General features: G+C 45.4%; 1 protein-coding gene across 2 annotated transcripts in view; it reads right to left on the reverse strand.

The window, feature by feature from the left end:
• Positions 1-27,263, reverse strand: part of GRID2 (glutamate ionotropic receptor delta type subunit 2) — a 2,892,146-nt gene that overhangs the window by 659,335 nt on the left and 2,205,548 nt on the right. For both annotated transcript variants that reach the window (XM_069630564.1, XM_069630565.1), the window contains exon 10: positions 3,355-3,552. In XM_069630564.1, the coding sequence (XP_069486665.1) occupies positions 3,355-3,552 (198 nt within the window). The remainder of the gene's footprint in view (positions 1-3,354; positions 3,553-27,263) is intronic.

Below are 27,263 nucleotides of genomic sequence, written 5' to 3' on the forward strand. Positions count from 1 at the left end.
TGTCTAGCTACACATTTATACATCAAGAACTCTGGATCAGTAACACAGTGTCAATCATATTGGAACGTTTGATCCTACACTATTTTAGGTCAGATAGTAGGAAGCTTTCAGTGATAGTATAATAATCTTGTTATCATGTGCATTCCAAGATGGCACCACGCATAGGAAGGGATTGCATCAAGGCTTGGTGGGAGTCAGGCATGAGAAGAGGTGCTAAATGTGGTATGTTTGTGTTTTTGGTTGTAAATGTTGCACATTTTGACGAAGTCCAAGAACAGGTGAAACACGTTAGTCTGTTTTGTTTGTGCTTACAATTAAAAGCTGATTACTCTTAAAACTGGGAACTGGAGAGCCTGTCTAATTTGTGGAGTGCTGCCATGTGTTAAGCAGGGTTCACCCTGCTGTGGCTTCATTCATTTAGACGAGGACATGCCGGGCCTGTTTGGCAGGCACCAGTACCCGGTGTAAACAATTGTATTTCTTACTTTGCTCATTTCTGCTCATGAAAGTCAATGAGGGACCTCCTGAAAACCTGTCAGCTTTCTGGCCCTTGAGACCTGCAGTTGGACAGCCCTGGTTTATGTGTTAACTTAAGCAACTGATGATAATGAGCAGCAGTTGTGGTGGTGGGACATTCAAACCCTAAATAGGACCAGGAATGAGCCAAAACTCTTACCGTGGTGTCAAAGCCAGACGACCATAATCAGACACACTGCAGCAGGAAACTGACTCAGTCCACTTCTACAGATATCTGAAACTGTAGGAATCTGTGTGAGTGGGATTTGGGACTTGAGCAATGGTTCCTTGTTCCCTGTGCCATGCCCGATTTAGTGACACACCCTGCAGTTTGAACCTGTTTTTAGTCTTTTCTGGCATGAACCATTCTGTACTGTTCTGCAGAGGTTGGACTTGTCTGTGTCTCAAGTGAACTGCCTCTGGTGCTAAGGGGAATCTTACAATAAAGGTTTGTTGAGGAACCAGACCCAGTTTTTGAATTCTTCAAATAGGCATTTTCTGACTTGAATTTCAAGGCATCCATTTTGTATGCATGTATGCATGTGGGATTTTAAAGCATGAACACAACTGTGAAGTGACAGAGTGTCGTAGCTAGGGGATGAGCAGAAGAGCGTTTAAGGGTTTGGTAGGGGGGATAGCCTATTTGAGTCCAGTGAGGAGTGCAAAGGGGCAGAAGTAAGGGTGAGTGGAGTGATAAGCGATAGGCCGGATGTCCTGGAAATGTAGGGTCTTTTGGTTCTTCCTGCTCGGTGTGATGGAAGGGGCCAGCATGACTAACATTGGCAACTCATTCCAGGGACGGATTATGGAAGAGGAAAATACTTTCTCAAACTGTTTCCCTCTTGTGGTTATTTGTTTCTAGTCCGGCGATGGTTAAGCTTCTGGTGTTGGTTCGTTAAGAGTATTATGAAGCAAGGATACTTTCTTTGTTTTTCATTAAGTTCACAGGCCTGTGTATGCCTCAGTGAGTCAATATTCGCATCCTCCTTGTTGCCATGAAATGTACTTAAAATGATGGAATCCAATATAACCTGACAGCGTGGTTTTACACCAGGGTTCCGTGTGAATTCTGGCAGGGGATGTGTTATGGCTGTATTTGCCAAACATATGTGCAAACATTTGCCATTACAGCCAGCACAGGGCTGCACAAACTTCCTAGCATTAGTGGGGTAAATGCTGCATGAAGCTTTCCTTTGGGATAATAATGCTTTTGAGACACTCCAGATAGAGCCGTGTATAAGAAGTATAGAATTACCACCAGGATATCATCCTTTTGCATTTGACAGAAAAGAAACAAAACAAGATGGGCATGTCCTTGACCGACCCGACTTCTCACTGAATCATCCCAAACGTGGCACTGGCATACACATAATTCCTAATTTTAAATTCAAAAGGGCTTAAAACGTGAACAATAGGGTCAAATGCCTAAACCCAGCCCCATCCCATTGATCTACACCTGTGTCTTGTTTATCCATCTTCCCCAGATGTTTTCCTGTTTGGAGAGCTAGCCCAGTGTTAATACACTCATTGTTCAAATGTCCATACCAGACTGCCACTCTGTAACTGATGGCATCCCCATCACTCCCCGTTTTGCTGCTATATCCCTCTATGCATTCACCAGAGCTGTCATCAGAAACAGAGGGTCTCATCCGTTATATTCTAGCTCCAGGTTCATCTGATGAGGAACCCATCAGAGCCCCCCTAAGATCTGAAGAACCCATCACAGCCCCCCTAAGATCTGAATAACCCATGAGAGCCCCCCTAAGATCTCAAGAACCTATTACAGCCCCCCTAGGATCTCAAGAACCCATCACAGCCCCCCTAAGAGCTGGAGAATCCATCACAGCCCCTCTAAGATCTGGAGAACCCATCACAGCCCCCCTAAGATCTGGAGAACCCATCACAGCACCCTAAGATCTGAAGAACTATCACAGCCCACCTAAGATCTGAATAACCCATGAGAACCCCCTAAGATCTCAAGAACTTATTACAGCCCCCCTAGGATCAGAAGAACCCATCACAGCCCCACTAAGATCTGGAGAACCCATCACAGCCCTTCTAAGATCTGGAGAACCCATCACGCCCCCCTAAGATCTTGAGAACCCTTCACAGCACCCTAAGATCTGGTGAACACATCACAGCCCCCCTTAGCACCTCTAAGCTCTGAAGAACGCATCACAGCCCCCTAAGATCTTATGATACCATTTTCTATTTTTAAACACATTCACTTCTAAATAGATCTTACAGCATGCTGATATGTGGGCTTATCAGGCAGACGAATGGGGTTTTGGTGAGGCAATTTGGGAACTTATTAAAAGAATGGCAGTGCATTAAAAATGAGTCAGGAACAGTATTACCACCACTTTTACCACACTGTAATATTTTGAGTTTGAAGGAAAAGTAGGGGAAATCCTCCGTCACTTGGCTTGGGGTATTTCCTCTACTTTGCATCCAGAAAACTGAGGAAATATCAACAGCAGTAATTCCTCTAAATTTCAATGCAGTCAAATGGGCCTCCATAACGGGGAGCAACAAATAATCCCAATCTAGAGGATTTATCTCCAGTTCTGTAGCAGTAATCAGATGGGAATGGTATTGTAGTTTGGCAGAAATCCACCAAACTCATGACGAGGCCCTTAGTTTGGTGCTCCCTTCGAATGTTCTGACGCCAAGCAAATACCCAGACCCGGGTATTTAAACTTCAGCAACTTGACCAAATAAATAGCAAAGTAACGATAGAAAGAGCTTATTTACACACATCATGAGATATTCATGCATGTTGTCATCAGAATACCCTACTAATTTATGCAGAAATGAATTGGCAGTTACCATCCTTACCTTAAACACTAGCTCTCCCATCAGTCCATTCCAGGTCCCGTCCTCCTGGGCGCTTCCGTATTTGTGATCTGGTGCGATGTAGATTTCATACTTGAACCCCAAATAATTGGATAAGGCATCTAAGACATCGATGGAGAAGCCCTGATATTTCTTTGGTTTTCCCAGGACGTTTTCCGAAACCATCACAAATGGCTCCTCCTGGATGGGGAAGAAAGAAAGGCCCAATGAGGCCCACATGCCATGGTGCTGGAATTGGTCATAATGAAAGCAGACATAACATAGGTCATACTGAACCGTTTACAAAGTGGAAGAAACGTACCATCATGGTACCACAGTATGGAAATCATAATGCTTAAAGAGACAGGTCAGTAGGCACACATTCCAGATGTTCTCATCGAATGAAAACATAGATATTGATGGTAGGTAGTAGCTGCCATGCCCATCTATTTTTCCAAAGAAGCTCTCTAAGAACTTAGACTGAAGTCAACCCTCTTTTTGTGTTTAAACTCTGGAAGCCCTCTGCTGTCTGTCTCAGGTATTTTCTAAATCCACTACAATGATGCCCATTTTACCTTCTGGGAAGAAATACGATATTTAACAAACTGGGGAGAGGCGTGGGCCAATCAGGAGGCCCGAAAAGTGAGGTGAATCTTCTGCTCACTGCCAACGCTCTCTGACGTCCATGGCACCTCTACCCCATGTCCACCATTTTATGGAGCCACAGCTTTTGTTCCATCCCCCCTCGCTCTGAGTCTTGCACCACACACAGGAGTCTCCTCCCACCCCCATGGAGAACTAGAGGCAGAACTCAACTGGAATATGAGCACCCACTTGATTTTATATCCAATGCTCTTTGAACCGATTTGGCCAAAATGACCACATCCAATTTACCTATCACACCAAAAGACTTAATAGACATACCACAAAAAGTTTGAACTATCAAAAGTTTGAACTTTTTGTGGTATGTATATTAGGTCTTTTGGTGGGGTAGGTAAAAAGAAGAAAAACAAAGGCTGTGGTATACAGTATAGTGAGAGGGGATGCGGGGGACACCCCCGCTTCTGACCCAACCAGAAAAAAAGGCTGCAGAAGTATCTCCCACAACACCCCGCTCACTATACTATGCAGTATAGTGAGCGGGGGTTGCAGGGACACCCATGCAGCCGATTCGCAAAAAAAAAAAAAGGACCCTGCGGCGCTGGTTCCCGATCGCGGAAGTGAAAGGGAATCAGCGTCGCTGGGACACAGCACAGCGCAATCAAAGGTAAGTAGGAGTGTGGGGTTGTGTTGGGGGTATGGGTGGTGGATGGATGTGTGGGGAGGGGTTAGGGTTGATATGGATTTGGGGTTGTTTTACCACAGATGTCTGCATGAGATATGTACAAACATTTATGTATAACGTACATTTCTCATGCAGTCATTTCCGGCGCTGATATTTCAGCCACGGTAAAACAACCCTAAATCCTTAAAACACCTATATATTGCATTTTCTCTACCTTCTTAGTGCCCACATTGTGCGGATTTGACTACTTATTAACACTGTTGCATTGTGTTATCTTTCTCCTTTTGGGAATATGGTCTTGAGATCTGGGCACCCTTGTTCTTTCCTTTTATTAGCATCATGCCCTTATAATGCCACTCCTATGGATACTATGATGCACCTGTCATAGAGAAAGAAACATAAGAAGAAGCAAATAGCTAGACAAGCACCTGACCCTTAAGGTCACACAAAAATGAGATGTGATGATATGTGTAGGGTGTTAGTGTTATCATCCTTGTGTACGACCCTAATGACAGGTGGTCCGCTGCCCCATGCCTAGTGGTGCGCATTCAAAGATGGAGTGAGGGTTTGCGAGAGAGCCTCCTCAGATGCAGCATGCTGAGGGAAGTCCCGCCTGATGAAGATTGGCTGCATCCAGGTGTGACGAGCAAAGTGCACTCCTGTGCAGAGATGAGGACAAACACGCACGTGTGAGGGGAGCTCAGTGTAGTAGGGATTGAAAATACATTGACAACTACTATCCAAGTGAGCATGTGTACTTGGGTAGTGCAGAGGCCTGAAGGTGTAAACATTGAATACCTCTTTATTTATTGTATTTTATTGGGCATTTGTAAGGCTCTTATACATCAACACATTGTGTTTCAAAGTGCCCACATGGAAAAGGGAAGGGAGCAGTAAGTCAATGGAAAATGCCCACAAAGACGTGATGAGAACAATATAAAAAATTGGTCCTACTAGGCCTTGTGACCATTTGGATCGTGCAAGTACATTTGCTCCGATGAGGCACTGACTGATGATGCCTCGTGCGCTCTTTTGGGGAAGCCCTACATTAGAGGCATTGGCCTGATTCACAGACACGTTTTATAATGGTGCAATCCCATAGGAAAGCGTTCTGTTAATCAGGCACATTTTGAACCTCACTGCCTTGCAAAAGCAGTCACAAGCTATCCCTGGTTTTCTGTGCGATTTGCAACTGAAGGTCATCACCAGAGGCGTTTTCTAATCAGGGCTTCGGCTGACTAGCGGAGATAGCCAAATGGAACTGGTTCCTCTCACTTAGTTCTAGGTTTAAGGCAGGCCACCAATAGTGGCAGACGGGTGCTATACAGGTCGACTTACTTTCCGCTACAAATAAGCGTGAAGTCTATGCCCTTATAATTCCAAGGCGTATTTGTTCCAATGTTAGTATATGTGTTCTGGGTTTCGCTACAGCGCTAGTAGGCGTTTGATTTCCCCTTTTCAGCTGGCACACTAATGATGGTCTGGTCCGTTATGCCCCAAAGCAGAACCTTCTGCCAGTGTGAGTCTGGTTGTAGATGCTGCTTAGTATGAACACATTCACATTAGATCATGTGTGTGTGTGTGTCTGTCTTGTGTAAAGTACCCGCTCATCTCACAGTCCCCCACCTATTCCATTTGTATCTCTAAACAACACATTTTCTTTTCTTTGGTTCTTCAAGATAGAATCAGTGTACCCATGGGTGAGTAGTGTGGAGGGACAGGGGGGGGGGGCAAAGGGCTGGTGAGTGTGTGCAGAAGGGGGAATGCGTTTGCTGGCGAGGGAGTTCCACACAGGGAATGTGTGTGGAACGTCACTCAGATTCATCATGCTTGCATGTGCTGTAATAATAGCTGTTTTTTACACCCAATTTAATCAACATCCAATAACCCACTATATAGTAGCTCAGTGGGTTAAGTGATCACTTCTGAAATCTGTGTTCAGCTTGCAGGACACGGGTTTCAATCCTGACAGGGCCAACTCCATCCTCAATAGGGCAGTGACAGAGACGGAAACATGGCATAGTTGTCATGACATGTGCCTGGCACGGTATAGCGCATGAGTATCCTTTTCCTGTCATAAAATCCCGAAAGTGGCCATAGAACGGTCCTGCCTTGATAGGTGGACATGCTATTTTTGGGCAAATCATGGGGTTGAGTTTGATTTGCAGAACCTTACATTGACACATAATTGTGTCTTTTACCCAAATTATCCAGACTCTACACACTCTTTGAATAATGTATCATCTTCCCCTATCGCAGTGCCAAGAAATAATGTGTTTTGTGTCTTAAAACTGATGCTGTGCTAAGATATCTCTCATTCCTGTCTCTGGGTTAACACTTTTAATGGCATAATTAAAAGCTGCCATTAAAGAACCTTGCCAGTGTTGAGCAGGGGTGGGCAAAATTACGGCCAGCAAAGCAAAATTGCCGAAATTCCTCCAATTTACATTTTTTTTTTTAGATTCACATTTTTTATAGGAATATTGCTTCTTACTCAAAATGTTGTTTTTTGGGAGAAGTTTCCAAAACATTTCAGTCAAGTAAGGGTCAAGATATTTCGTAGACCCCTAATTGACCAAAATTATGTGGCAGCAACCGAAACAACAGAAATGTTCAGTGAAAAAATGCCTGAATTGGCCAATTTCCCATTATGGCTAAAATTGCTGAGTGGCTGGATTTTGCAAGTAGTTAGCCAATTTCTCCACAGAGCGTATTTTGGTCGTTTTGCACACCCCTGATGCTGGAGCAGCATACCTAGAGGTCCCCACGTCTTCCCCTCATCACACTGGTGAGGGCACAGCAAAACCGGCACCTGAGGCAACAGTTAAATAAACAGTGGGCTTAGCCTGTTGCTCCCTATTGTGGTAACCCATGGTCAAGCTCCCTATCCCTTTCACTTGGAAAACTCCGAGAAGGAGCTAACAAGATCCTCACTATGATTCAACGTCACAGCCACGTCACCCAGGTTGCTTTTGCCAATGCCTAAATGTCTGCGGCAGAGGTAGGTTGGACTTTTATTATTTAAAACTTAAATAATTTGGAGAGCGACAGGTTGGAATATTCTGCATTGTCAGTGGTACTTTGCATGTCTTCCACAGAAAACATTACGAGGTGAGGTCAGTCTGGTGGTCGGGGGACATGCAGCGAGAAGCTGAGTATAATGCTGTCAGCCATCTTTCACGGCCCAGCCGAGCACCGGTTCCGTGTGAAGAATGTAGCCTGATTAGAATAATAAGGCAGCTCCGCTTCCCGTCCTCTTTTGCGGACATGCCCCGTGACCTCTGAGCACGTGTGATCATCCCGCGCTAAATATACAAACTGCGCAACGCCAGGAAAGGTCAACGGAAGCCACCGGAATCTCAGCAGTGGCTCCATAATCATAGCAATTGAATGCCAAGCGGAGTGTTATTGATGTGCGTGTGGCAGGGACACGTTATATGGCAGGAAGCGTCTTGCGGGGCTTGGAGGGAGTGACTGAGCTTCTTGGACTCTCAAGCTGAGGGTGGACATCCAAGGGCAGGTTCGGCGTGACGCAGGAGAGGGGCGGGAGGGACATCTCTGGGATCTTTGGGAGAGGCCGGGATTTCGGCAATTAGGCGAACGATTAGAATTCAGCGAGCATAAGGATGCAACCAGCGTGCCTGCTATTTTTACACCGCCGAATCTATTGGAATATGATATTTTGACGTTGACATTTGAAATGCGTTGGATGGCGCTCTGTTTAGCACTCTACACTTGGCGTTGCTCTTAAGAAAGCGGGACATGGACATTACGTCGCTGTTAAACAAAGACCCTTGACTCGGAACTATTTTAATACCTGCTGCGTGTATTGAAAGCCTTTCAAAAGAATACTGATGACTGAATCCGTCGAGTATTTTTCATATGAACTCGGCTGGTTGTTAATTCTGTGCTTTGCTTGCAGCAAATTCCAAAGGATGTATGCCTTTGACACGCGACACACGAGTTGTCAGGCTGTTTTGTGACTTCACCTTTCTGGCATAGTTTGTGCATGACTGGGTAGACACAGGGACGACGTTATGGCCTTTCAAAGCTTTCACTTGAAATGTGCACCTGACCTATGCGGAGCTGACCCATGGTGACAATCTCATGACACTGAAATGAAGTTATTTATTTCCGTACATTAAACATGCAGGGTGCCAACGTTACAGGCTGCCTCGGGCAGGCACCTATGAATATAGCAAGGTTTTAATAACCTCTTTGCCTTTTTATTTGGGACTCCCTGTGATTAGAATGTTGTGATTAGTAGCTATTCAGTGGACATTTGTTGTTTCAGCTCCCTGCTGGAAACCTGTTCGGCAATAATCTGCCAGGATTAGCCACCTCAATGGTTTTTTTTAGCAGACTGTTTTTTGCACCTTAAAGTCAATAGGGCCCCCCACCAGTCCTGACAGATCTTCAACTTGCCTGGGCCTGGTTGATCCCTTGTCTTGGCAGTGGGTCCTGCATGCAGACCTTTGAAATTGCCCCCCACTCATCTTCATCATGGCCTGGGCAGATATTTAAGTCTACAAGTGCTTGCTGCTCTCAAGAAATATACAGGTGCCAAACCCACCGACAGCCATTGTGGGGTGGTTCTTGGAGCACAGCTTGGGTGAGCAACAAAGAAAACCACGTCTACAAAATATTTTAAACATTCTGGGTTAACATGAATATACAGAGATCTTGTGTAAGCTGAATTACCCTCTCTCCGAACAGGGATGTCATTTCACCAAAGTGCCAGGGTAGCGGAAGTGACATCACACGACCCTTGACCCCTGATGACATCACAGTAAGTGATGTCATTTGACCCCACGCCAAAGTGATATCGCGGGAAGCGATAGAACACTACCTTTAACCCATTAACAAAACAGGAAGTTGCATCACATAGCATCGTACACTACGAAAAATATGGTTACAATATCACTATAATGTTATGTACATTTCATACAAGAATGGATTGCCATATGTATTGTTAAGATCAGTGTGTATAGGCCCATATTACCAAATTACTGTGAATGCAAGCAGACGTCCATGACCAAATGATAGCACTTGGCTTAAGCGTTTTATATAGAAAAAATATACACCCTATATCACCCAACCTGTGTTGGTACTCATTTATCGACCTCAGAAGGATGAACGGCTGAGTTGAGGCCTTTTAAGAACAGACCAAATCAGTGACTCAACCCCTGAAGTGTGCCTGAAATAAACCTTTATTGAGTCTAGCAATTATTGTTTAGAATTCCAAAAGACACATTATTTGGTATGCCTATTCTTTCTGATTTAGGGTTAGTGCTGAAAGTGTTAGACTTGTGGCACTCAGGTTCTTATTTTTCTTATATTTTATTAAGGGGCCTGATCAAGAAAGTCAGCCACTCCAGAACCACAAAGCCACATGGTGCTGGCCACAGCGCAGGAGCTTGCAATTTAAACAAAAAAAAAAGGTTTTTTTTTGCTTTTATTTTAGAGGTCACAAGGGAGACCACAGAGGTTGCAAGGGAGACCTCAGAGGTCGCAGTTGTGACTTCTGGCGACCTCTAAATGACGTCCCTGTCTCCGAACTAGTCAACAAAAGAATGGTTTTCAAAAGAAATCTCCTAAGGACTGGGAGTCAAATGAACAGCTGCATGCATCAAGAAGCCTGTAAGGCCACATTTGAAAATGCCTTCAGAAATTTGCCTGGACTCTCAAGATGTTTTCATAATAAGAAAGCACCAGTCCTGTGTTTTGAAGATCAGAGCAGAACAATTGCTCTACGATTCCTAGAAAGGTGACTGTTTGGATGTATGTGTGTTTTTAAAAGTCACCCATGAGAAGCATATGTGCTGTTCACTGACATTGCCTGCCATGAATTAACACGCACTAGCATTTCCCTGACGTTAGTAAGCCGTAATATGCCTCTCATGTTAGCAAGCAGTAACATGTCACCGATAGCTTCCGTTTACAAACAATAACATGCAAGCAGTAACATGTGTCTGACGTTAGCAAGCCGTAGCATGCCTCTGATGTTAGCAAGCAGTAGAATGTCTCTGATGATAACACGCAGTAACATGCCACTGATATTAGCAGGCAGTAGCATGTCTCTGGTGTTAGCAAGCAGTAGAATCTCTCTGATGATAACATGCAGTAACATGCCACTGATGTTGGCAAGCAGTATCATGCCTCAGATGTTAGCAAACAGGAGCATGACTCTGACGTTAGGAAACAGTAGCATAGCTGCTGTTTGCAAACATTAACATGTCTTTGATGTTAGCAAGTCGCAGCATGCCTCTGATGTTAGAAAGCCTTAGCATGCCACTGATGTTAGCAAGCATTAACATGCCTCTTTTGTTAACAAGCAGTAGCATGTCTCTGGTGTTAGAAAGCAATAGAATGTCTCTGAAGTTATCAAGCAGTAACATGCCTCTGATGTTAGCAAGCAGTTGCATGTTTCCGGTATTGATCCTCGCGTATGGAAACAAGGTACAATCACCACACACAAACTGATATGCCAGACACGAGGTTCAGTTCCCAAAATCTAGGGTTTATTGCAAAGCAAATAGTCTCAGTCGGCCGACTGTGTCTCACGTCACGCAACGTGTGTCACCCAGACCTCGTGGGAGGCAAGGGAGCGAGCATTTTACATCCGTTACATATATACAAAATGATCATCTTATTATCAGTAATGACACATTCAAAACTACCCATAATGTGTCTTTCTTTGCAATGGTTTCATGATTGACAATTATGATAAATATGACACCCTTCAAACATTAATTCAGCAACAGTTTGCAATTTGCACAGATGCAGACACTATTCTTTGTTTTAGGGAACATAATGCTCTTGGACTTGCAAGCTGCGTGCAGGGGAGAGACACATTCCAGGCCTCACTATCTTCAAGTTTCTATTCGTGGGCTAGAGGTCAGCTCGATCTACAGGGGCTCAATGAAGGGGGGCCACAGAAGAGAGCATAATTCATCCTTTAACTGTTCATTTCTATAGTTTCTGCCGCTCCAGCGAGACTAGCTGGCACCTGCGTAGTGATTAAATGCCTTCTTGCTTACTTCCAAGGACTTGTGAGGGAGGCGACCGGGGCATTGCTGTCTGGGTTGTCTGGGCTGCATTTCAACATGTAACTTGTGGCCTTGCTCTATGCATGAGCAAGAACAAAATAGAATTCACTTTCAGCAAAGCAGTTTGAACAGAAGCAAGAAAAGCAACAATTACCAAAATGGCAAATTCTATTCCTACTAAATGGACGGTCTCTGGTTATGCTCATGAGTCTGTACAACAATGCTGAATATATGATGCAGTTGGTTTCGGCCAACAAAATATACCATCTATGCTATGGAAGGGTAATTTCTAGACTCACAGTATAAGCAAGCAGTAGAATGTCTCTGATGTTATCAAGCAGTAAGTAACATGCCACTCATGTTAACAAGTAGTAGCATGTCTCTGGTGTTAGCAAGCAGTAGAATGTTTCTGATGTTATCAAGCAGTAACATGCTACTGATGTTAGTGAACAGGGGCATGATTCTGCCGTTAGAAAACAGTAGCATAGCTGCTGTTTCCCAACACTAACATGCCTTTGATGCTAGTGAACTGTAGCTTTCCCCTGATATTTGCACAACTCCTCCTTCCCCGTGTTTAAGATGCAACTCAGTGTGCAGTATAGCTTTTAAGACTTCCTTATCAATGTATTTATCTTTTCACTATGACCAGTTTTAAATTGATTTTCATGCATTCTATTTTTTATACTGCTCACTACAAATAACACTAATGATCATATTCATATAACAAAAGCATCCCCTGTAATATATCACATTCCTCTACCCTCCCAACGTTTCCCTTATTTAATGTCCTGATCTTATATCCTGATGGCAAGTTCATTTGATGACATGTCTTATTGATTCTGTTCCCCAATTTCACAGTGAAATGTGTTGCTTTGCCCTCTGTTTCTTTACTTGTTTTCAGCACTATTTCTAAGTCACTGGCCCTCATTCCGAGGTTGGTGGTAGTCATGGTGCTATTTGCACCATGACTGCCACCAATAACGGGTCCGGCATTGGTATAGTTCAATGGGGAATTACCGGTGTAGTCTGACCTTTGCGGGACCAGTACTACAGGGCTCAATGGGAATGGGGAGGGCACAAATAACGGGCTCGCGAATGGCAAGCCTGTTATTTGTGCCCTAGTCCCCTAACGGGACCGTAAGCTACATTTGGTCGACCAAACGTACCATACGGGTCCCGTTTGGGGACCTCGGAATCGGGCGGTAGGGGATTACCGGCAACGGTCTCCTTACTGGTGCCCGGTATCCCCTACCGCCAGACTCGGAATGAGGGCCACTGATGCTCTCTAATTGGGCATGATTTACAAAAGTGTTTTACATTGGTGCAATCCCATTCAAAAACGCTTTGTAAATCAGGTCCCTTGTCTTTTCAAGTCTACATCCATATCAGCCCAGAGATATCCCTTTACTCACATGAGGATGTCAAATTAAAGGTGGCAGTCGTAAAATCAAAGTTTCCGCTGGCACAGAAAATCCGAGCGTTGTCTCTTCATTTCAGAAGAATCTTTCACCCGGTGTTAGGGAACACATTGTTTTTGGTTCCCACAATCCCCAGTCACATAAGGCATCCAAAGAGGAGGATGAATACAAGGGCCCTCCTTCCTAGAATGTGTGGAACTCCTACGCCACGTTAGGCAGGAGGTGTAGAATTAGGAAACCCCATTAGAATAATCTAAAACATTGCCACTTCCCTTTCCATTTTTTTTGCACTGTCTCTGACGGAATCCCAAATCAGAATCCCCCAAAAAAACAATTGCGGGACAGTTTAAACCTTGTATGCATCAATCAACATAGTCAACCCCGATTCTCTGTAAATGCCGAAGAGACGCTTCAGACAGAATCCTACTTTAATCGCGCTCTCCTTTCTTTTGCCAAAGTTCAATGTCCACTCATTAGGACATGAGATCAGAAGGCCAAACTGGTTAAATGCTTTGATATGTTCCAATATATGCTAGTTAAGTTAAGAACCCATTGAAAACGTCCCTTTTTGATGAGCAGCTTCTTCTTTTCTTTCCTGGATTTTCTCCTGACTGTCATTATCCAAGCATTTTTTTTATATTTACGGCTAGAGCGGCCTCTAATGCATGGATCGAGATCACATAAATAGTACAGTTGATTTGCAGTTTGGCGGAGGCAATTCAGCACCAATTGTCCCACACACCAAAACGTGGTGTCTGCACTGTTCACTCATTTCAATAGCATTGTTTCACAAATAAGTCAGAGCAAATGTCACTTTAAAATGGTCCATCAGCTCAGCAAAATTGCTCTGAACCATGGTAAATTGCTGGTCATTCTTGTACTTTGAGTGATCTGGGCCTTGGTCCTTTCTAGCCATATTTTGTTTTTGTATTCCAGCAGGGTAAGAGACAATAAAACAACATCATCTGCGCGAAGAAGGCAACACATCTATATTTCCTTTTTTCAGTGCTGTTGAGTCTAGTCTTCTGCAACCGTTGAGAAGTCTGACAGGAAGAGGTTAATGATAAAACCTCTGCTATTATACAGCCATATCAGACTACAGGTGAAACTGGGATTAGTGGAAACAAACCCTTTTACAGGTGCGCTAACATGTAACCACCTGAATTGAACATGTGGGTACTTTTAACATTTATAGTTTACTCAACAAAGTCTATTATTAGGGTCAAAGGAGGCCGTCAAATATATGAAACAGTAGTACCATTTTTGGTCAATGACACAGCTATGTGTTTCCAGCCTGGTAAGACCCAAATACATAGTGGCATTTTAAAGGATGTCCTTTATACAAATCTTCAACAGTGAACAAACGTAGCTAACTTGTACCCAATCTCGGGGTGCATCGAATATGTGTTTGCTTGATCAATTTCCAGAGTATGAAGCAGTGAATCCTTCTTTGGCCTTCTTGATTTTGAACCTTGCCTTTTTGAAATAACAGGAGTGTTACACTTGCAAGTCAGTATTTAGGAGTTCTACCCGGTTTTATTATTTCCAGCAATGGAATGGTTAATTCCCTCTGCCTCGTTTTGGGGCCTTTTAAAATCAGATTGGCCGGTATCCCTTTCCAGACATGATGTCAATGATGGTTTGGACAATTTGATTTTCATTCCCAGACAGCTACCATAGATTAGACGGTCAAGCGGGAATTCACAACTATATACATTTGCATTTTTTTTATATCAATTATTCCCATTCTGAAATATTAATAGAATGACCTATATTTCTTATCCTCAAATTAACATTTTCACTCTGCATTTCTGCTCTCTCAAAACGTCTTCTTATACTCATTCTAATTGCCTCCAGAACCAACAGGCTTTAATATATTACTTCTCTCCTAAAGAGGGCTTTCAGTGTGCTATGTATGCGTACACCTTTCTTGAAGCCATCAGGAATCAATAGATCACATATTGCTCTTTCTAGCGTTTGTTTCCTCTGTATGTTTACGGCTTCCGCATCGAGTATTCCAACGGTTCTCTCTCTCTCTCTCTCTCTCTCTCTCTCTCTCTCTCACGCGCGCGCGCGCAGTTTTTGATGCCTTCACTTTGTCCAACTTTGGAAAATGAAGCTCATGTTTGAATCCATTACATGCTGCCCCCCTCCCCCTGCAAATATCCTTCCGAATCACTCAAAACATAAATAAGTAAAGAAATAAATACATGCATTAAAATAAAGCATCGCCTGCTTTAAGGTCAATGATTCGGTGCAGAAGAGCAGGAAGTGCATTCACAGAGGGAGAAAGAGGCAAGTGCCAGTGATGGTGGTTGGTCTGGGGCGTGAACAGGGGTGAAGCCCCCCGCTGGTAGAAGCTTGAGGCAGGGAGTGAGGGCTGAATGGGGGACCCCGCTTTCAAAAGGCAGGTGTCGTGGGACCGAGAAACAAAGAAAAGCGCACTGATGTATTTACTGCTCAGGAAAGACCTGTGCATGAAAGAAAATCGTAGAGACATGGAACCAGCACAATACTGGGGCAATACAGCATCATCCCCATTTGCGTAATCATGGGCACATCTACATTTGCAAAAATCAGTGCAAACACACCTGTTGATTCATAACATAAATCTTCTTGCTGAGTTTTTAGCACATTTGCACATTTTCACATTGCAATTTTACGAGTGTCTTATTATCGGCCGATCTGCCCCATTTGTTCCGTGGAAGTGGCAATGAATATTTAATGTAGGAAATTCAAGACAGTGCTACATTATCCTCAATTAGAGTGAAGTATGAATGATGAAATTATCTATTTAGTGTCATCAGTTTGAAGGTAGGCCATGGCCCGAGCAAGTGGTCAATGGTCACATAAATACACACGTCAAAATATAATTTTGAAAGCATACATTTGAAAACTAGCCTTTTAATCTTGAGCTGTCATACCACTCCCTAAAGTGCATGAATCAATGAGTGAATGCTTTTTTGAAGGATTGAATGAAGAGACTTCAATTGTGCAGCTCCATGAACAGAGCAGTGAATACATACGGTGTAGTAAAATGCATCGTATGTTTTTGTAACATATATTTTAGAGTAAAAAAGCTGATAAATCAGACCCTTTTACTTGATAATTTGACTGTATATAATTAATATTGTAATGTATTTTTTTTTGTTTTGGTTACATAAATTGGAACTGTGCCAGTGGGCACTGTATTATTGGTCAGTCTGTCGGTACTGTAATATCAATACAAAGGTCAGTCCTTTATCATTAGTTAACATAACTTATATCCATGTCAAAATTGTATTCTTAGTAAATGTATCGATATTATATCATTGTTCCATTTCTCAGAGCTCTATCATCTGTCAATTTGCCAGCACGGTATCACTCGACGCGCGCACTGTATCTGTTTCTGTGAGTAATACGTCACTGGGCAATGTGTAGGTTATGTGGGGGCATAGTTACTATGATTGTTTTAATCTATAGAGCACTGGATTGAATACGTCCGGTAAAACCGTGTTGTGAAGAAGCCCCAATGCAAAGTTGGTATTCGAAAATATAATTCTTCCCGTTCCAGCCATCGACATCAAGGCAAAGTGCTGTAACATAAGTGAAGACCTTCATGTTCTCGAAGCGATGTGGGTAATGACCAAGTCCAGGTGGGCAGAGGTGAGTGGACGTGTCCTGGCATTATTGATTAGTTCTATCTTTAGTGAAATTCTTCATCTCCTCATCATCCCTTGTGCCGTATTTCGCAAGAGAGGTGATCGTCAACGTCACATAGGGATTGATTACCAGAGATTCCCAGTCATCACAGTGAAGGAGGCACTGCCTCCGAATTTCTTTTTGTATCATGGAACCATGCTGAAGGTCAGTTTGCATGATTTGAGCATTCTGCCCAGTATGAACCGGCAGATCTTTCTTGTATGACTTTTGGATCCCTGCCGAGGAAGGCCTGTTCGGCAATACAGAGATGTTGATCTAAATCCTGCATTTAACAGGCAGTCCTTGTTGGTATTGCGACTTTGAGGATTTAGGATCCCACAGTGTCAGTTGCATGAGGAGTCTAGCCACAGGGTTCCCATTTCTCAGAAGAAGACTCATCAACTTGTACTCTGGCAGGCCTGTGTAGAGTCGTAGAGGGTGTAGAGGCTGTTGACGTCTTCTCAGCATGACTTGACAGAATATTGACTACGGAGACGATGTAGGCCCCATGCTCTCTTCAGTGTGGAAAGGAATCTGCTGGATGATAGCATGTCAAAGGATAATACATTCCTCTAGATATCAATGTATGAAATATGCAGACGTATAATATATGTTTTCTTAATTTGTATAATTCATTACAATGTATTTTAATTATGTTTGTAATTTTGCAGTATTCCTACAGAGGTATGCTATATACATATTATTCATGCAAAAACAAACTGTTTGCATGAATACGTAGATGGGCTTGTCACTGTACAAACTACAAGACCCAGCAAACAAACAATGATCAACGAGACAAGGTTAACATGGTTTGAGACATAGGAATGTACAAGATTGGCCTAAAGATTGTGTATACTATCATAGTGTGGGATATTCAATGCAAAGTGAATGGCTGCTTCTTGATGAAATTGGTGGGAATCTGAGTCGGGGGGGGGGGAGGAGGCGGGGGCAAACCATATGTTATCAAAATTTAAATATTGAAGGACCTGTTGCCTTTCTTGGTAATTTGTTGTGAAGAAAACATTAAAGGATATTATTGGTTTACATGTTCTCGTTTCCAATAAGAATACCTGGTAAGCTGATAAAAACAAATATTATTTTCATGGCTCTAGATATTCTAATAACTGAAGTAGACACCAACTATTCAAAAGAATAAATGGATTCTGTTTTTTGAGGATGCTAGAGAGAAATGTCCAGGATCATCACATTAACACGATGAAATAAATTGCACATGGCTTGCTGCAGAGGTTTGTTACATAACACAATAGAACTCACATGTGCTCTGAGGAGGAGCTTTACATGACATAACAGATCCCACATGGTTTGCTCTGAAGGCTCTGCAACAGATTTCATTTGGGTGAAGTGAAGATCTTGGCATGGAGAACAGATAACAGATAGTTTGATGTAGAGGCTATTTGCATCCTGGAACAGATCACACAGCAATGCTGAGAGCAATCCTGACATGACAGAACATGGAATCTCTGGAAAACAATCAAAGCTTCAAACTTAATTTACAGATTCTGAACATGAAGTCTTGCGAGTGCAGGCTCCTCTTCGCATCCGGACAACTTTCCCATTGAGCGGTAATATGTGTAGGTGTATTTCACCGTAGGATGACAGATTCCTTGTCAAGGACCAGTAGAAAGAGCGGTAATCTGTAGCTGTGCCACTCTGTCATGCATCAATCCTCATGATGATTGTATTCATGCAGCATTGAAGCGCACCCACTCACAAGGCTCGCTGTAAATTATAGACTAGCCAAAGAACATAATCCCTTCAAGCATTTGAATGATGGCCAAGGAAGCAGCCTTTACCTCTGCCCCTCTGACAGAGAAGGACTGGTTGAGGATAGGAAAGGCAAAAGCTAGCTGGTTTGGGATGCCTCGCTTTTGACAAAACTGGTGGTAAAAATGTTAGCAACTGTAAAAGTGAAGTAATGTCTCATGCATGTTGAAATTCCCATAAGGACAATTCTGTTCTTGTTTATGAAAACTGAATCCGGGCTTAACACGAATTCACCTCTTCAAATGCTAAATCCCTGTTCCCACATTTAGCACTGGTGGATTGATGCCGGGCAGGTGTCTGCAACCTTTGTCTCTCCAGATGTTCTGGACTACAACTCCCATCTGCCCTATCCATCACAATCAATGGTGAGGGAGCATGGTAGTTGCAGTCCAAAACTATTGAAGAGCTGGCGGTCGCAGACTCCTGGTGTAAGGGCAACTGCAACCTTTTGGGCATGAACCCCACTTCCTTGATCAGTGGGACTGATATGATTCCTGATCAGTCTTGTGCTCTTTTGTGTACTATACCTAAAGTGTTGTCAAATCCTCTCTGGGCGCCCAATCACAGACTGCTCCTATCTTGGGTGCTGAGAAATGACATGCCCATGGTTAGCGCCTTACAAAGCCCCAATAAAATAAATACATACCTGCTCAATTATTACTGCATGCAGTAGAGCAGCTAGTCTGCTAAACCTTCCATGGGGCCTGGAGTTCTAGATGCGTTACTTTATCTAAAATTATTTCATAATGTTATTTTGGACTACAACTTCCATCTTCCCTATCTATCACAAACAATGCTGAGGTAGCGTGGTAGTTGTCATCCAAAAAGTTTGGAGAGCCGCAGGTCGCAAACTCCTGGTCCAAGGGCAACTGAAGCCTTTTGGTTGCAACCTCCATGCTAATGGCTGTATTGATATTGATGCAATTGAAGCATGAAGGCCATACAATTTGGCATACAGCATGAACCGATTTTAGGAATGGCACGCCTGACATACCTATCATTGTCTGAAATAGCTCACAGGTGCACCACTTCAATAGTGGTACACACAGGTACTGCAACACATGTAAATAAGTAATCTGGTCCAACAGCAATATATTCTAGGACAATCCCAACGGTGGAGGATCACATTTCTATTTATAATGCATACATGTTTTACTTGATCTTTTTAGACACTGAATGAACTTAATCTTGAAACAGGGCCATCAAATAGCTCCAGTCACTCAACATCTTTCCCAGATCCATCATAATGTAAATGTGCCATGATCTTGTGATCTGCATGGTATGTGTGTCATCATTGTATTTACCAGTGGGCAGATGCCCATGCCATGCAACAGCAAAGCTACTCTTGACAGATTACGGCTGACCCTATTATATGATGATGTATATCAGAGTCAGTTGACAGTGTTTTCTAAACAATTTTTAATAGCGCGTTGATTATGCAGAATGAGACCCATCATGGCCCTGAAGGATTAACCTTCAGCTCAAAATCACATGCTCATGACACTGTGTCAGATTGTGATAAACAATGTCTACACAGTTAACTTGTTTACCAAATTCTTCACTGAAACTGCACTGAACCTGCACCTGGGCCACTCTCACCGACCTCGGTCCTTGGCCCAGCCGCTCTCCACTTGCACTGCCTCCCTGGCAACCCCTGCACTGCGGGACTGTCTCTGTATCCCTACAGCCCACTCTTCCCAGCACTTATCTGCACTTACCTTGCACTTGCCACCAGCTGGCCCTATTTATTTATTTTTTATTCTACTTACCTTGTACTGCACTCCCCCTCCCCTTCCCCCTACCCCTGCACTTGCACGATCTAAATGACACCTGGCCTAGTAGGATCGCTGTCTGTCTTACCCTTGTTCCCCCCTACCTGCCTCGTCGGGCCTTGAACCACTTGTGTATAGGCGCGTTACAAATGCCATATCATAAATATTCAAAAACAAAATTCAGAGGTGTGGTGGGTGCCATCACACACTGGGACGGAAGCCAACCACATCCACAAAGAGAAAGACTCCAGCAGAGAGACTAGAGAATGGCAATACCGAATTCAGAGATACAACAGTTGCAAGCATGAAGCAGAACATGTGTCAATGCAAACGTGTTTATAGTTGAGTTGCAGGTGTGCTAATCATTCCATAGCAAATGATCACTCAGAGGACTTGATTGCGGTCAGCAGAATGAGAGCTCATCATTTCAAAGCAAATGATCATTCAGAGAACTCGATTGCAGTCGGTTGAATGAGAGTCGATACAGTCAACACTTTCAATGCAAATGTACGGCTTCCATGAAGAGACAAATGCACTTATGACAGAAAGGATGTTTATTGCATGCTTATGATTTGGAGGTGCTAGCCAGTTCCTTAGAACTGAAAAACAAACCCAGTTCTCTGAGCAATAAAAATATCAGCTTACATATAGTTTAAACAATTTTTCATAATCACACATATTTTGTTACAAAGTCATCCCCCAACCCTTCATTGGCTAACACTAATACAAATTAACTTAATCCCCCTAAATCTAAAATTCCTATTGGATACTTTTATATTGTACACCCATTTTGACAAACAATCTTTTCCATCATCAGACATGACGTATTTTCACATGACACATATGTGTTTATGAAAAAACAAGTTTATGAATATTCATACCATATGACCAAAACCAATTAACTTCAGATGGTGATTGTACAGGGCTATTATTCCTTTGGAACAACAGTACAATTCAGATCCGCTGACATCATTGTACTATTTTTCCATCATTACCTCAAGTTACTTGCAACTGCAATCTCAGACAATATAATCTTCAACCCACAACTTGCTTATCTCCTTTAAAGTCCATAAAAACCCTGGGACGGCATGTGATTTATTAACTAACCCTTCATTCACCATGCCATGCAAGGACCTGTGTGCCCCCAAGAAAATTGCCTCTTGTATCTACAATTCAATCCGACCATAAAGACTCTGAAAAAAAGGTTTTGAATCCTGCTCTCCTCTGTAATATTATCACAACCGGCCATATGTGGCTCTCTTCCATCCCCCTATCATAACCTAGATCATGTTGCTTTCTAGGCCAGCAGAAAATCCCCATCCCTGCAAACCAACAAAACTTGCATGGACTTTTAAACTGCATATACTATAATGTTTTTACATTTTAAGCCTCTGTCAAACCCTCACATGTACAATGTTCAGAATGATGGCACCTCCCCATGTTACCTTCCTTTTGTTACCATGTGCGCAGAGCATCCCACTTGGTGCCGCTGCAAATGGTACATTGTGCAATACATTGTCCAATCCACTAATAATGTTACTACCTACTGTAACTGTAATCGGTGAATACAAAGTAACACTTCAATCATGTAACTACATTGAATCCCTATGTTTTAGTGGATACATCACCTTTCAACTCTACCACACTCGGGCCTAATACACTTTGCGCAATGTAAATCTCTTTCCCGAGTTGGAGCTTAAAATGTCTTCCCCAACACAAGCTGCAAAGCATTGTCCAAAGCTGCCCCCAAAACTGGATTTTGTCCAGAAACATACAGATTGTGCTTTCCACTAGGAGGTCTGGTTTCTGATAAGTACTTCTATCTGTGCAAAAAAAAAAAATGTTGTCCAAACGTTTTTTTTTTATTTGTATTTTTGATAAACAACACATGCATGTAAGGAACAGGAAATCAACAGAACTGAACTGAGTGCAAATGTATCATACCTTTGTGAAATCTATACCTATAGGGGTTTCAGACCCTGGATCTACATGAAGGGCAATACACATCAGTGACCCTGGATTCATCGTACAACCTTTGCAAATGACTACTCATGTCCTTGTGACTGGAAACAGAAGAGGCCCAACACAAAATGGTAAGCAATGTTTAAAGGGCATCACTACGGTGAAGGACCTTATTGATGTTGTATCTAGGGACTAATCATGAGCAAAACAAACTCAAACTTGCAGAATTATCGAGGTGTTTGACCAGGTTGAACTATACAGGTTTATCTAGAGGCTCTAGATATGATGTCATCCTGTGTTTAACTTCACGTATACATAAAGGCAGGCAGATAGAAGAATGGGACAGTGCATGGTTGGCTCTTGAAGAGACAGGAGCAGCTTAGGACTCTTAGGGAACAGGAGTTTAGCTAGGCTAGTGTTGGTAAGGGAATTAGGTTGATAGAGGGTCAATGCAAAGGGAACCCCTTGCACATTTCATAGGCATAGCAAAAGTCAACCCTTGATAACCCACCATGCATTTACTAGGTGGAAGAAAAGAGCAAAGCATCGAGAACCCCACATGCATTTACTAGGCAGCAGAGTAGGGCAAAGCACTATGAACCCCGTCTTTTAGGAGGAAAAGCAGAAAGCCAAAGTACCAAGAACACAATCACTTATTAGGTGTGGGAGAATGTCAAAGCACTGGGAACCCAGGGTTCATACACTTGGCATAGAGGTTATGAAATACCTGTCTGCAAAATCGCGTAGAAAACATCCTGCGCACCCCTCGGCATACGCGTACCCTGTTCATGCCAGCGAAATCGCATGGAAAACTCCCCATGCACCCCTCGGAATACACGTACCCCGCTCGCGCCAGCAAAATCACATGTAAAACTCCCCATGCACTCCTCGGAATACGCGTAACCCGCTCACGTTAGCGAAATAGTGTGTAAAACTCCCCACGTACCCCTCGGAATACGCGTACCCCACTCACGCCAGTGAAATCGCATGTAAAACTCCCTGTGCACCCCTCGGAATACTCGTACCCCACTCCCGCTCATGCGAGCAAAATTGTGTGGAAAAGTCCCCCCTGTGGTGTGGGCTTCCTGCGGAGCATGCCCAGGGGTGAAGCGCTGCCTGCAGAGCATGACCAGGGGTGAAGGGCTGCCTGTGGGGCATTCCCAGGGGTGAAGGGCTGCCTGCGAGGCATGGTCCGGATGGATGGGCTGCCTGTGGGGCATGCCCAGGGGTGATGGGCTGCCTGCAGAGCATGACCAGGGGTGAAGGGCTGCCTGCGGGGCATTTCCAGGGGTGAAGGGCTGCCTGCGAGGCATGGTCCGGATGGATGGGCTGCCTGTGGGGCATGCCCAGGGGTGAAGGGCTGCCTGCGAGGCATGGTCCGGATGGATGGGCTGCCTGCGGGGCATGCCCAGGGGTGATGGGCTGCCTGCGGGGCATGCCCAGGGGTGATGGGCTGCCTGTGGGGCATGCCCAGGGCTGAAGGGCTGCCTGCGGGGCATGCCCAGGGGTGATGGGCTGCCTGCAGGGCATGAGCAGGGGTGAAGGGCTGCCTGCGGGGCATGGTCAGGGCTGACGGGCTGCCTGCGGGGCATGACCAGGGGTGAAGGGCTGCCTGCGGGGCATGCCCATGGGTGATGGGCTGCCTGCAGAGCATGGCCAGGGGTGATGGGCTGCCTGCGGGGTATGACCAGGGGTGAAGGGCTGCCTGCGTGGCATGGCCAGGGGTGAAGGGCTGCCTGCAAGGCATGCCCAGTGGTGATGGGCTGCCTGTGGGGCATGACCAGGGGTGAAGGGCTGCCTGCAGGGCATGCCCAGGGGTGACAGACTGCCTTCGGTCATGGGGAGGGTGGATGGTCTGCTTGCGTGTATACTGGGGGTGCGTGGGGAGTATTACACGCGATTTCGCTGGTGAGAGTGGAGTACGCATATTCTGGGGGTGCGCAGGGAGTTTTACACATGATTGGGCAGTGTGGGCCCTCCCTGGTGTGGCCCTCCCCCCTCCCCATGGCCTGCAGGCAGCCCATCACCCCTGGACATGCCCCGCAGGCAGTCCATCACACCAGGGCATGCCCCGCAGGCAGCTCTTCACCCCTGGGCATGCCCCGCAGGCAGCCCATCACCCCTGGGCATGCCCCACAGGCAGGCCACATGTCACCATGCACTTGGGAGGCCCGACACATGCCCCTTCCACCCCCCATTGACGGGCACCTGCCAGCAGGCCCCGACTCATGTCCCCCACCCCCACCCACCCCCCATTTAAAGGGCACCTGCCAGCAGGCCCCAACTCATGCTCCCCTACCCACCATTGATGGGCACCTGCCAGCAGGCCCTGACTCATGACCCCCACCCCCATTGGCGGGCAACTGCCAGCAGGACCCAACTCATGTTTCCCACCCCCACCCACCCCCCATTTAAAGGGCACCTGCCAGCAGGCCCCCAACTCATGCCCCCTGCCCCCACATTGACAGGCACCTGCCAGCAGGCCCAGACTCATGCACCCCCACCCCCCATTGAAAGGGCACCTGCCAGCAGGCCCTGACTCATGCCCCCCACCCACCCTCCCCCATTGAAAGGGCACCTGCCAGCAGGCCCCGACTCATGCCCCCCCACAAACCCACCCACCCACCCCCATTGACGGGCACCTGCCAGCAGGCCCCGACTCATGTGCCCCACCCCCACCCACCCCCCATTTAAAGGGCACCTGCCAGCAGGAACCGACTCATGCCCCCCACCCCCCATTGAAAGGGCAACTGCCAGCAGGCCCCAACTCATGTCCACCCACCCCCTATTGAAAGGGCACCTGCCAGCAGGCCCTGACTCATGTCCCCCACCCCCAAACACCCTCCATTGACGGGCACCTGCCAGCAGGCCCCAAGTCATGCCCCCCATTGAAAGGGCACCACCAACCACCATGTCATAACAAAACTGACCCATGGCCCTAATGCCAACCCAAATACCCCCTCCCCCCAGTACAAGCATGCAACCATCCATTGCACCCACTCCCAAATTACGTCTTAAAAGAACCAGCATGGCCATGCATAAATGTACAACAGAGCCACACAGTGGCAACACATGACTGATGCAATGCTCCTAGAGACATGCACAAAACCAACGAGAGTACACAACACCAATAATTAAGATACATGAAATGTATTAATAAATATAATAAATCACATAATGAAAATCACACTTGCAATTTAAGAAATAATGAAAGCAATACCAAAAAAATAGTAAAATCCAAAGAAAAACAAAAATCCACGACATGTGAAAAGTGGTCCATTGCCAAAGTCCATATAAAGTAAATAAAAACCAAAAGCACAAAAAACCATTGATCCATGGGATGTTGAAATAACAAAAGTATGTAACAGTCTGGAACTATTTACACTGCAAGTCCGAAGGGTCCATGATCCTCAAACAAAAGGAAACCTACCTAAAATCCTATAAAAAAATCTATTAAAGTGGAGCAAAGTCCATGAACTCCAAAAAAAAATATGAAACAAATGAAACCTAAGCCTAAAGAACTATGTACAAAGTTGGCGGGCTAGTCCAATGGCTCATTCTTTGATGTTGCGGGCCAGGGCATCATCGAACTCCACGTTGATGTTCCGGAGGCGGGCCACTTCCCTGGCCTCGATGTCTCCCAGGGATGCAGCTATGGCCTCCTCCAACTCCCTGCGAGTTGCCTCGAGGCACTCAGCCCGCCTCAATGCCCTGTGCATGGAGTTCTCCGCCCTGACCATAGTGAGACGTGCCCTCTCCGCCCGCCACTGCTCCACATCTATCTGCCGGCCCAACCGCTGCCACACAGAAGACACTCCCAATCCGGGGTCCTCCTGCCCAACGGCTGATGCCTTCCCCTGTGATGTTGATGGCCCAGAGCCATGATCGCACCCATCCTGAGCCTGCTGCTGCCGTGCACGTGCCCTGCCTGTTGATGCCTGCACGTCCTCCTCTTGTTGGGGTCCAGTTGGTGGGGTGGCCACCCCTGCTGGACCTCTGACTCCGAACTGTGGCAGGAATGGGTCCTCCACCAGCCTGGCCGCTGGCTCAGGGGCAGCTCCATAGGGGACCCAGGTGATACTTGGGCGGGAATATGGCATGGAGGACGACTGGCGCATAGGGGGTTCAGTTGAGGAGGGGGTCGCAAAAAAGTTCCAGCACACAGGTAAACCCAATGCCGACAACCTGTCCTAGTAGGTCGATGCGACCAAAGAGGGATTAGAAATGACATGCATTGTCCAGACGAGAACCCTGCACGTCATCCCGAATCCCACGTTGGCGCAACGCCACCCCAGCTAGGACAGGCTCAATCCGGTCATGGATTGCAGCGCCCACAGGGAGAGGAAGGCCAGTTGTAGTATGCGCATACCCTCCCTGAAAATGGGACTGGACGGAGGCATCCCTGCTGGTGCCGGATGATGCAGTCACAGGATCGGGGAAAGGACTACACACAGGCACCTCTGCAGCGGCCTGTGCTGCCTCCTATCCCCGCCCCTGGTCTACACCACTAGCACCAGTGGAATCGCCTCCTCCAGTCCCCGTGCATGGGCCTTCCGCAGCCTCCTCCTCAACCAAAACACCTACTAACCTGGATGACTCTGTGCTGTCTTCCTCCATAGAGTCCACCTCCAAACGCCGCCTCTTGGACCTTCCCTCGGCAGCTAATGCCATGGACGTGACACCAGACTCCTGACTCCCCGAAGAGATGACTACCTGGGAGGGGAGCTGGGCCTTGCGTCTCCAGCTGGCGGTGGGATCCCTGCCGCTGTGCTCCACAGCACCATCTCCGCCCTCTTCATCAGTGGACGCTGCAGACAGGGAGAGACAGAACACAGGCATCAGGGCACTGTACAATGGTCGTATACACACATGACAGTTTCACTTGAGTGGCAGTGTCAGACTTCACAGATGGCATCACACTTGCCAACACACATATCATTTGAACCCGCACACATGCACA

This window comes from Ambystoma mexicanum, chromosome 6q, assembly GCF_040938575.1.
Source record: "Ambystoma mexicanum isolate Mex_15411 chromosome 6q, UKY_AmexF1_1, whole genome shotgun sequence".
NCBI classification, from domain to species: domain Eukaryota; kingdom Metazoa; phylum Chordata; class Amphibia; order Caudata; family Ambystomatidae; genus Ambystoma; species Ambystoma mexicanum.